General features: G+C 45.2%; 1 protein-coding gene and 1 long non-coding RNA gene across 2 annotated transcripts in view; both read right to left on the bottom strand.

Moving 5' to 3' along the window:
- Positions 1-12,707, bottom strand: part of LOC142893100 (uncharacterized) — a 140,414-nt gene that overhangs the window by 6,965 nt on the left and 120,742 nt on the right. The window lies entirely within an intron of this gene.
- LOC142892588 (synaptosomal-associated protein 25-A-like) overlaps positions 1-12,707 on the bottom strand; it is a 32,748-nt gene that overhangs the window by 931 nt on the left and 19,110 nt on the right. Inside the window, exons 4-7 of the mRNA XM_076032816.1 lie at positions 10,063-10,111; positions 5,217-5,334; positions 1,336-1,455; positions 493-637 (exon numbers count right to left, since the gene is read on the bottom strand). Coding sequence (XP_075888931.1) covers positions 493-637; positions 1,336-1,455; positions 5,217-5,334; positions 10,063-10,111 — 432 coding nt within the window. The remainder of the gene's footprint in view (positions 1-492; positions 638-1,335; positions 1,456-5,216; positions 5,335-10,062; positions 10,112-12,707) is intronic.

Raw genomic sequence — 12,707 nt, 5'->3', positions numbered from 1 at the left:
ATAGTTTTATCGTTGTGAGTCATTTGTAAGTGAAAATGGCACCTTTAATTACGTCATTTCTAATAGCACAAGAAGTCAATGCCCTCGCTTTTCAGTCCTCTGCATTAGCAACATTACACTAATAACACTGCTGTTGTTTTAATTCAAGCATCAGTAACTGTCTCATTTATTTACTGTGCATTTGTAAGGACTGTCTGTCTTTTTTATTCATGCCTGTGCACTCCACTGTTTTTCACTTGTGTCACAGTTGTCTTGTGTTCATCTTCACCATGGGATAGTGAGAAATTCCTTCGTATGCCAAGGCACATTGACAAATAAAGAAACCTAATTCTGTGCATCGCTAAACATTTTTCAACATTTGACATTTGACATTTGACACCAGGGCTGAGTTCATTTCCTCGGTGAGTGCAAATTCATTCATCCATAGACTATAATGCGCCACGTCCAGTTAGTTTTCGCCCAATAACAGTGGCAGTGTTGGTGATACAGCACCTTCTCCATGATCCTGTCGATCTGGCGGTTCTGGGTGTCGATCTCCTGTCCCATGTCCAGGGCCATGTGACGCAAGTTGCCAATGATCCCGCCCACCTGCTCCAGGTTCTCATCCATCTCGTTCTCCCTGGCATCGTCTGTTACCCTGGAACGCGACGGAGGAGAAGGAAGTGCTATATTATGCAAAAGTCAATACGCAAATAAGTTTTGACGGTCGACTCCAAATGAGAGGTCGATATTCTAGTTGTTTTAATTGCTAAGTGCTTCAAAGATTAGCCTTTTGTGATGTCACAAAGCGATTCATGCCTCAATGCTATCTTATAAGTTAGTGGCAGATGCCTTACAAAGCTAAAACCCTGTGCAAGTGGCTGTAAACAGAGGGCTAAACAGACAGACTGACAGACTGTTTGTTGGTAGATTATTCCTTTAAACATTTCTTTTCTTTTTAACAAAGCTTCTCACACCACTAAACCAAATACGCAAAGCCTGTTTACGTCCCTTTGAATGGAGCCCTGTTTGTAAGGACCATGCATTGGTGCGATGGCAAAGCAGAGCTGAGTCTGTGGGTCGCGCCCATGAAAAAAATGCCAAATGTCCTCTGCCAGTGCCATCTCATCATCTTAGAAAAGGGCATAAAACCCAACCTTTAAATGGAGAACAGTGGACATAAACACAGGCAAGTGTGCAACCACACGTGAGCGATGATCACGCGTACACACACACACACACACACACACACACACACACACACACACACACACACACACACACACACACACACACAAAAACCACACAAAGCGAGCGCACCGACTCCAAGCAGGACACGCTGGTTTGCGCGCTTACCTGCGGATGAAGCCCCCACTGATGGCCATCTGTTCACGCTCATCCACCACTCGGGCCCCCGGCTGGCTGTTCACCACTCCATCCTGGTTGGCTCCCCAGGCCTGGCCGCCGCCCTTAATCCTGCCACACACACACTCCAGTCAGTGCCGCAGCAGCGCCGCACTGCCTCTTCCTCTTTCTGCCTATGTGTACGTTTGTGTGTGTAGATGAACATATATTTAATATGTGTTTATAACTAATTTAATTAATGTCAGTGTGCGAAATACTGCCCCTCCCGATTAACCCATGAGTCCCCCTGAAAGCCTCAGAGCAAAATTTAAGGGGTTCTCATATTTTTTCAAAAAGCTAATAAATTAATAAATAAAAACTATTGTCACTAATGTTCACTAAAAGGTATTTAAGATCAATCTGTCAAGTATTAATTAAAAAAAAAATATATATATATTATTCACATTTTGTTTTGGCCAGGCGGAGCTAGCAAGTGTGTGTCTATGTGTTGTTATGTACTAGACTGTCATGGCTTGCATCCATGAAATATTCTAAGGTTGTTATAGGCCTCCTGTGTTTGAAGGAAATTAAGATTGGCATTGAGTAACAAGCAGGAGGTTGGGGTTGGCGGGTATTTCGCAACACTGACTAACATGCATGCAGTTGTAACACACGTGACTCTGGCTAAGTGACGCGCGGCTGTAAACACAGGTGACCATGCAGCGATGTGCGCGTGCGGGACTGTTGTGTTGTGTTAGTTTATCATGATCTTCTGTTAATAAAAAAACAACACGCTGCTGTCATGGGAAATGCATTGGTAATGCATTCCACTACATGGCGCCGGCAACATGGCAGCCAGGTGTTGCAATACACGTGGTCTGTCTGTTAGTGAATAATTGATCTTAACGTGCAGATCAATTCAGTCTGGACACAACGAGCTCGCGTCGTATGTGGCTTGTGGCGGAGCGTCAAACCAATTGAGAAAATAGAAAAGCTCCCACAAGCACATAGAGAAGAGCTCGAACCACGGAAGAACATGGTGACGGGCACAAAGAACAAAAAAAAAACAACAACAACAACAAAGACACAAAGACACAAAGACATGCAGACTGAGGACGCGTGCTAGATGTTGGACACGGGGAGGAGGTGGCACAGAGAGAGGAGACAGACAGGGTCGGGCACACGCTGTGTCTACGGAGAGAGAGCCCAACACTTCAAGTCAAACCCAGAACAAAGTGATCTGCCATCATTTGGCATGCATGACTCGCACGGCTGATGTGATCAGCCCTTCATTTCATCCGGATGGGTCGACAATAACAAGAAGAATGATCTGCGGGGTGACGCACTGCATGCAGTCAAATAGGCAAAGTTAATTCTTAGCATTTGGATGGAGCCTGGAGCACCTGATGCAGCCACCGCGCCACCTCTGAAGTCAACAGTATCATGCCAATGGCATTAAAGTGAAATTCTGTATTTGGCTCATCGCAATTAATTCTGCGATTGTGCTTCCAATCGGCCCCCTTTACCCCACTTCCTGGTTGACGTCAGGTGGGGGTAGCGAGCGACGCACCTGATGCTCCGGACAGTTTGCAACAAGCAAGAATTATTCAACTGGTGCCATTTGACCGTTTCCCTGCTGTGGATAAGAGTCTAGTTCAGATGAGACACATGACATGACCACGGGATTACATGACGAGTGGTTGATGAGAGGGGGGGACCAGAGAGCTATAGAATAAACAAGATCTGAGCCCAGCAGGAAATAAAATGATTTGGCTCTATATTAAAAAGAGAGCACATTAAAGATTAAAGATTTGCTGCCACGACATCACAGTGACACAAATAAAGCAGATGAGTTGCGTCGGCTGCTTTCAACATCCTGCTCAACACTGTCTTTGAGACAGAGCCGTGGTGTATTTCACCCAAGGTACGGGTATGAAATATTGACTTCGAAATGACGTCTGGTATAAAATGTTAAAATTTGGTGCAAAAAAGGTGAGAAAAGTAAATGAATTCTTGCCCTTTGTTTATTTCTGATCATTATTTGGAATCTTAGGGCTTCAAAATAAATGTAAAAAAAAAAAAAAGAATCTAACAAGGAAGCGTTTAGTTCCTCTGTCTGTCGGCCACTTGTGTTTTCTATAGCTCTGACAAAGACAGTGTTGGTCCCAGAGTATCGTTTGCTCAGACATGACTCAGTGGCCATAGTTTGGCTTTTCAGATACAGAAAACAGGTCGCACAAGAGTTCGGCAAAACTGGCAAGAACAAAAAAAAAAAAAGACCTTAAAGTGCAAATACAGGATTTAGTATGAAAAGAACAGCTGCAGTTAGTGAGAGCATTTGAGGAAAAAAAAAAAAAAAAGTTTGCCTCACTCATGTGTGATGTTTCATCATGTAGAACCATTCCGGGGGAGGAGATGTGGGGCCTGACTGATGCATCTTATCGTTACAAACCACAATACAAGGGTCAGTGTTACTGTTGCCGCTTCCAGCCGGACTGAGATCAGATCTATTTGCCATTACTGGTTTTTAAACGCTTTTTGTCGGACCTCATGTTACTGTGTTACTGTAACTTTCCTGTAGAAACACGATCTTACAGCACCGTGACAATGGCTAGCGAATAATGGATAGCTATAGCTTTTCAAAACAAAAGAAAAAAACAGTATTTGTTGTACAGGAAGGGGTGGCATGCACAAACCACATAGTAGCTTTTTACAGAGACAGTTACATAAGAAGAGTGACACGACTCTTATGCAGGTCCCAGATGGTTGCTGGTCTGTGTTCGTGTTTACGCCTTGGTGGAAGTTCCTGTCTTAGACTCAGACTTAGACTTAGCCTGACTTGAAACTTCAACTTTTTTTTGTCTTTTTCACTTTGAGCCTTGAAACTTAATGGGCCCATATTATAGCCGCAGTCAGGTTATTTTAGACTTTTAAATCTCAGGCCTCGGAGAATGAAAAATACTCAGTCAAATAGTCATATCAGACTAGAGGCGTCTGTTGGGGCTTGAAAGTGATGATAGAATTGATAGAAATGAATTTTGCAAAAAATTAAATAAATAAAACAAATAAATACAGGACCATTAAATCACCTTAGAACGTTCTAGAATGTAAATTCCTAAAGTTTAAAACTGATTTATGAAAATCTTTGCCTCCACTTAGCAGAAAGTTTAGCACGTCAGTCTTCTCATTTGTGAGCGTTTCGATAGATGGCAACATTCTCTGACCAATCTGAATGAACTGACACCAGTTTCAGTTCAGTTTCAGTTTAAACGATCAAACATTACGTTTAGAAACAGTTTCACAGCAGAATTCTTTTTTGTGTTTGGGAAATTTGTAAACAGCATGATGCATCATGCTGCAGGGAGGGAGGGGTCGGGACTCAGGTGGAGGGTTTCATCTTCTTCTTGCATATGTATATTTTTTTTCTCATAGTAGGAGGGATGGTGGGTTCCTGCTGATGCTGCTTCCTGCGGGAAGAGGATCGCTCATCCGTTGTGGAATGAAGGGCTGGTGAGGACAGCGTTGGGCCCGGCCGTGACCCAAGGTGTGCGTGTGTTTGCTGCTCATGCACGTGCACAGCCTTCACTCCGCTTTGTCTCGGCAGTCTCGCTCTCTCTCTCTCTCTCTCTCTCTCTCTCTCTCTCACACACACACACACACACACGCACACATGCACACACGCACACACACAAACATGCATGCGCCGCTGGTGCCTGTTCCAGGTGCGTGTGAGTTAAGGCCGGTTGCTGGGCCCGACCGCAGCCGCCGGGTCACCGTGTTCTAAGCACCAGGAGCAGGCAGACGGACGGGCGGGCGGGCGGGCAGGTTGGGCAGGCAGCGGCGGCGGTGCACTGAGACACATGCAGTCGGGCGACACAGGCGGCGGCACCTACTTGTTACAGGGACATGAACACAGACCACAGAACTGTCCTAGATTGTTCAAATTCTTTTCCGCATCCTTCATGTCCTTATTGATCTGGTCCATCCCCTCCTCGATGCGCTCCAGTTGCTCTGATTACCAACACATTGTCATTTTTTTTTTTTTTCCCCCGAGCGAAAGAACGAAAGCACGTGAAAAGAGAAGAGGGGGGAGGGGAGTCGGTGGGACGAGGGAGGAGTGGGGGGGGTGGAGAGGGGAGACAAAGGAGAAGAGACAAAAAAAAAAAGACATTGACTGTGACAAGAGAGACATCAGACATCACCACCACCACCAGCACCACCACCACCACCACCAGCACTGGACAGGCAAGAGCTCAGGGGCTCCCAGCCGGTACCTACTTTTTAATACATGGGCAAATGAGACCACAGCATTGTCCTATATCTTTTAAATCTTTCTCGGCCTCCTTCAGGTCTGCGTTCACCTTGTTCATGCCCTCCTCCACACGATCAAGTTGTTCTGGTGAGAGCAAAGGCATGAGAGTCGTGAAATAAAAAGGTGACTGGCTCGCTCCCTGCCGGAGCTTTCTTTACTTGAAATTCTGTTGCGGCATCGGGCGCAGGCGCGCTACGCTACAGTGCGAAAGGGGCGAAAAGCTCCTTGGCGAAAGCGCACGAGGCAAAGCAAGCAAGGAGACATTCGAGTTTTTGGTTTTTTTGTGCATGTTTCCTACCTCCGTCCGCCGTACGGACAACTCGAGCAAGAGTTTTTCTTATTCCGTAGACCCACATGCAAGTGGTCACGTGGTTGATCATGTGACACTGACTCAAAATCCTTACAGACACAGGTTGCTGGTCCTGTGAGAACTAAAAGCTAACTGGGTTGTTTTCAGCAAAGTTAAGCCGAGGCGATTCTTTGACCGCGGCTATGGTCTGGAAACCTCCACCGACATCGCGGTGGTGGACATTATTCGATGGGGAAATAAGTTTCTCCACCCCAAACGCTGCATATATTATAGACGGAGTCAGCCATTGTTATGTATACTATACACACATCAGGAAAAGACAAACTTGCATAAATATTTCAATACCAAATGGATTCAGCTGTCACGAGATTAATACTTAATAACGTCAAGTGACCTTTGGCCGCGACAATTACAAGAGGTGCTCAAAGTGGAGGCCGTTGGCTTCCAGACATTTATGTGTGAGGCCAACTACTGCTTGGGTAACACTTGTTACTGCAACACTTGTCGATGCTACATTCATAAGGGCAGCGCCACCTGTTGTACAACTGTACACAGTGCTATCGCCATTTGATCAAACTTCCAAACAGGCATCCACATGTACAGAAGTACTTATATAGATTATATATTTATGCAAGCTTTCTTATCCTGATGTGTGTACACATTATCTTTGGCTGACTCTGTGTGATAAAAAGGCTAAAAGGCTATATGCTAAGATAAGGCTAAAAGAAGACTTCTGTCATTGACGTTTCAGGAACATTGTCCTCATTTTTGACGTCAAGAAACAATTATATTTGAAAACACAATGCCTATACTGTGTAGACAATGCGGAACTAATGCTGACTAAAACAAAAAAGCTCGTTGAATTCAGTTGGGGAAGAAATTCATGCTACCCTGGGCTGTAATCTGCGCCAACATACAGCGTTTCTGAAAAAGGGACATTCTGTCGTATATCTTGACTGTTTGGACTTGTTGAACACAGCATGAGGATTTTGTCTTCACACTCTCACGCTGGGCCATTCAAAAGGCAAAACTCCAGGTCTATAAATGCACCATAAAAGCGCCACACACGACACCTTCAGTGGCCTCCTGCATTAATCCCAGCAGACTGAGGGATGGCAGGGGAGGAACGTGAGAGCGAGAAGAATTGTTCATCTCCTCACCCACCGTGAGCCGGTCCCGACTTAACCAGCCCCCCCCCCCCGCACCGCCTGGGGATTAGAGCATAATGTCTTCCTTGCCTTCAGCTGCTCACAGATTGAACAAGATAGAGAGCGAAGAAGCTGGAATGAATTCTGGAGGAATACGTTGGAGCTTTTTTTTTTTGGACACCGCAGCTCTTTTTGCCGATATAAGAAAGAACTCTTTTGATAGGACATGATGTTTCTTTGTTTGATCCTCCACGCCGGCACTTCCTGTCATATCCAAGACACCTTCTCAGACTGTGGCGAGGCGTCTACTGTAAAGGAAGCCCCTCGCAGCATTTTCAGTTTTACACATTAAAAGAGCATAAAAGAAGAACCCGCTGCCTTTGAAACATGACGCAATGATGACCATCTGAGTATCCAAGTGCTGTAGGGTTTGAGCCCAGTGGAGTTCTTCACCATAACCTGACACATGAATTGATCTTGACTCGCAATGTGATGAAGCATCAGGATGCTAACTAAAAAGACCAATTTGTTTTGGTGTCAAACGGTCAACACCGCCGTGGTCAAAGGTCGCAAAAATGAGCGGCGTCGTATTGACAAGCTGTCCAGGGATGAAGTGGCAATAAAATGCGGTCAGCTCAAACCAATAAACTTTCCACTCGCACAAAACATCGGCTAGAGTCAGTGCACGTGTCCAAGCAGCAGGAATATTTCTGCTGCTGACTGGTCCAACTGTGTGTGTGTGTGTGTGTGTGTGTGTGTGTGTGTGTGTGTGTGTGTGTGTGTGTGTGTTTGTGGGGGGGGGGGAGAGGTCACTGATTCCGTCAGAACCTAATGAGGTGTGACACCGGCCAGTGTGTACTGCATGTAACAGCCAAGCCATTACCTCTGGTCAGCGCTCCGCAGGAAACGACTTGAATCTTTGATGTATGACCTGTGCACGTGTGTGTGCTTGCAAAGGGCAGAGAGGGAATAGTTCCAGCCCGGGACAGTGACGCCACCGACTGTGTTGGGAGCCTCCGCACTTAAGAACGATGTTGTGTAGACGGAGGCAACGCGCAATGACGACTGAGGGGAAAAAAAACGGTCGACTTCTCAGTTCTGTATATTATTGATAGCGCCTGAATATAGGAGGGATTCTCTTTACTAAATACTTCATATTCAAAGTGCGCTCACACCGAGAATGTGTGTGAATGCAGCGCGTGAGGAGCGACGGACCTGTGTAAACTCCTTCAGCGAACTCCATGGTGGTGATGTAGAGGAAGAGCCCTGTTGGTGTTCGTCAGCTAGCAAGCTAGCTAGCTAGGTAGTCTGCGTAATCGCTAGCTAGCAAAACGCCGTCCTGGCTGTGGTGACACACTCACGCAACTGTCTTCTTTTTAGTTCACCGTGAGGAAATTAGCGAAAAGCAGTTTTGTTTTTTTTAGAATTGTCACCCTTGCAAATGCAAAACCGCTGTGGAGGTCGGTGCCACGTCAAAATTGATTTCCGAGCGGCAATCATGACTCTTCGCTCCATGCTTTCTGCCCTGTAGGATACGGGCGTGGCATTAGTCACACACTGAACTTCACGTTTGAATTTATAGAGGTTTTAATTGTCTATCAGCGTTTCCATCATCCATTAGATCGCTGCAAAAGTGGCGTTGTTGATATCATCAGCCACTGACCTTGTTGTTAAAACTGAGTTTTAGAATCCACTGTCCTCTTGAGCTGGAATGATTCTTAAAACACTACTTGGAGATGTCCTTGGAGCGCTTTCTGTGGATAGCCTGGCAGTAATTACAGCTTTTAATCTATTTGATAATTAAAAATGCATTCCTTTTTTTAGATATAAGGCTCAGCATTTAAAAGAGGATCCAAGAAAAGCCTCATTATCTAAGGACAAGAAGAAGAAGATGGGGTCACCGAAGAAATGGGAGACAGAGAAGTGGCGTCGAGAAAAGAGGAGGGGGGAGGAGGACAGGAAGAGAAGACGAATGGAGGGTGAGGTAAAGAGGGCACTTGCTGAGAGGCAGAGGTAATTTGAATCTGTGAATTGATTGCCATCCTGTGCTAACAGCAGTGAGCCGGGCAGTTACGCTGGGGGGGTGAGGGTGAAAGGAAAGAGAGCGAGAGGGGAAACGGGCTATATGTTCTTTTGACAAGCCAATTAGGCTGCTCTTTCATGCATGAAGCCTTTGGAAACACACACACACACGCACGCATGCACACACACACACACACACACACACACACACACGCTTCTACATGTACCTCCTGGTAGCCGAGCGAGACTTTACTTTATAATTAAATACAGCGACAACAGCGAAACATTCCCTTCGCCCTAACGACACCAACTGTCACTGTGCTGGTTATTTTCTTTGAAAGTAATGTGGATTTAACCTGCCAACCACAGGCCTCATCTGACCTGGTTTATCAAAATAAATGACTTCAACATCAAACTGTCTGCCATGGCTGCCAGATACGGCAACGCTGGTTGCCCTCTGAGTTTTTCCCTGCTGCCTCGACTTGTTTCGCAACGACTGCAGTCACAGAGGACTCAAGTCTCTCAGTTGTTCATTAAACAGTTCAATGCATCATCTTTTATTTCAGTTTTACTTGAAACGATATGAAAGCAGAATCTGGGTTTAAGAGAGCACGCTTTTTTTGTTTTCCGACTGCTTTAAAGTTATTTATATTGTGAAATCAATATGTAATAATGAATGTGCAAATTTGCAAGAGAAAAACAAATGGTTGGCAGGAGTTTGGTGCGAAAATCAATTTAGCTCCAGCTGCAGATGAGGTTTGCCTACGCTCAAACATTAAATGCAAGGTAAATTCTAAAACCATATTAGCAATTTCACTTGTTTCTTTTAACAGTGCTATGCTAGTAATACTTTTATCATCATGCAGAAAACATGGTGGGAAAGCAGATTGAAAACGAGGTCAGATGCTGAAGAGATAGCGAAAAGATTCCTTTCCCTATCAACTTACCTCCTTGCTCATCCAACATGACCAGAGTCCTGATGCCAGCATCTTTGCTCTGACAGACAGGGAGGAAAAGGGAGGGGAAAGAAAAGCCAGGAAAAAGAGGAATAAGTGTTAGGTGAAGTTCAAAAGAGCAAAGTTAGGACAGCGCTGAGAATAGAGTGAATTAAGAGACATGGCATTTTCTTTGGAAGACGGGCTCAGACTGGCCATTTCCTCGGTTCACTGGAGGCTAGGGCTAGCTTAGCTTCTAGCTAGCCCGTTCTAGTTTCATGGGCTGGTAAGCAGGTATTATGTCAGTGAATTTCCTTCATCCTGCTATGTATTTTGGACTTGGAGACACACAGTTCTGGAAAACAGCCATGCCACTGTTTGATCGAGTGTTGCATACACAATCTGTCAAAGGAACCGGATTCATAGAACCTCTTCACTACCAGTCCATTTTGAAACATTGGTAAAAAAAAAAAAAAAAGTGATCAATTGTGTCCATTATGTCTTTGGTTTTTAAAGGATTTATGTCTGTATAAAAGAAAAGATATAAAACCATTAAAAACCATAGGCATAATGAACACAACTGATCTATTACGGAAAAGTTACGGCGAAAAAGAAGGAAACGGACACGTCAAAGAAATCACCTAAAGTTCGTCCATATAAAAGAAAGATATAGACCCATTTGTAAAAAGAAATTCATGAAAATATATTGACACATGATCCTGCGCGGAGTCCAAGTCTAAATTCGTCTTCAAAATGCCACGAGCTATATTTGTCCTGTTCACTGGGCTGCTAGCACAGATTTGTTGACAAATCTCCAACAATGTTACATTCAGATTTGGCTTGCAGAGCTGGAACTGACTTTGAAGCACACACGCGCGCGCGCACACACACACACACACACACACACACACACACAGTCAGTTATTTCTGCACGGGGCCTGTTCACTTACTTCCACAGCTCACTGGGCACACAATGCGCACATCAAAAAAAAAAGACAGTGTGCAAACAACAGCGCTGTGTCGTCTTACGACTTTGTGTCACTGATATCAGAGACCAAAGGCCATTTAGTGCAGCCATCGACGTGCGCTGACCTTCTCCGAGCAGCGATAGACGTGGAGCAACGCCGTCGGCCAAGGTGGACGCGTCACCCGTGTGCAGTACACCGCTGTCGTCGCGAAACTAATCACCGAGGGCGAGTGGGGAGAAGTGCTTGGATTGTGTTTGCGTGCGCCGGTGATTCTGCTTTATGGGGTTTGAAACGTGGCCGGGAAATGTGTTTGTTCATGCACAAGGAAAAACAAAGACCTGGGAGGTCCATCCGACACCGGAGACATGCCAACTGGCACGTCCCAGTGTGATGATATCATGTCCTCCTGTATGGCCTTGTTTGGTGTCATGACACACACGCGTCACACGTACACACCGCGTTTGTGTCATCACAGTGAATCACAACCCTGATTGGCCAGATGACTTTTTTTTTATCTGTCCCTCTTTCTTTAGTCGTTTAATCTTGAGCGATTCTCCGCCTGAAGGTTTCAAAGGTTTAGCAGAGATGAATAATTTGAGCTAATACCAGATTCTGTACTCGGAAACAGCACCGGCGTGACTTTGATTTCTTACAGAAATGTCCATTTATTTGGCAAATCAGTGGTAAAATCAGAAAAGTTAGATTGCTGCAGAAGTGAGGGATGGATGGTGTGAAGGACTGGGGAAGAACAAGGACGGGCACAAGAGGAGGCATCTGGCGTGAAGATGCAACAAATGCCTGCTGTTGGTCTTTGACTGAGTCGGGCACCCAGATGTCTCCTGGAATCTATTCTAATTAAGTCACTGTGATTCCACGATGTCCACCTGCCGCCCTGAAACTGGTCCGCCGCGACCCCAGGTGATCTCCGATCTATTTTCTGTTTTCTAGAATCCATAGAAATGAAATTAAACCTGGATGCTCGGACACCAAAGACTGCGGCAGGATAAGAGAATGCAGTTTTTTTTTTTTTTTTTTTTTAAAGTTTGTCTTCTGAGCAGTTCAGAGTGACTTGTGCAAATTCATTTTTCTTTCAAGGAATATTTGGTTTTCAGACTCCACAGACTAAGCGGTTGATAAATTCACTGGCTGAAATCGAACCCGGCCATGCATAGAGAACAGCGATGGTGTTGGCTCATATATCAGAGTAAGCAACTCATTTCAGCCCGTTTGTTCTTGTTGCCTCTGTGACTGTTCACGCTCGTCGTACCAGAGACGCTCCTTCTCTTTGCCTCTCGGTCCACGAGCTGTTTCACAAATTCTGTCCCCTTCAAACGCGTGACAGTGTGAATTTAACAGGTTTTGCTGACGTCCCACAGTCTCTTCCCTTCCCTTCACCGAGGCAAATATTCAGCGTCTCTGCTGCTAATCCGTCAAGTTTATATGCACGAAAAATCAATTGTGCAGGCGTTGTGCAGCAAACACTATTCTGATGGAGGGTTTGCAGCCTGGAAAACCTCAGCCACTCACATTGCTTTATGTACTATCATATATTGTGGCACAATAATCCTTCAAAGAAAAACTTCTGCTTTTCACATGACAGATCCTCTCCAGTGGCATACGTGATGTGGATCAATCTTCTACTTTCCTTTTGGGTCCATTGAACCATCTGCAATCTCCCCTCTGAGTTTA

Source organism: Nelusetta ayraudi, unplaced genomic scaffold (assembly GCF_046127955.1).
Source record: "Nelusetta ayraudi isolate G7.1 ecotype Tasmania unplaced genomic scaffold, CSIRO-AGI_Nayr_v1 ptg000002l, whole genome shotgun sequence".
NCBI lineage: Eukaryota > Metazoa > Chordata > Actinopteri > Tetraodontiformes > Monacanthidae > Nelusetta > Nelusetta ayraudi.
Note: the sequence above shows the minus strand (reverse complement) of the source record. Positions and strands in the feature narration are given on the sequence as shown.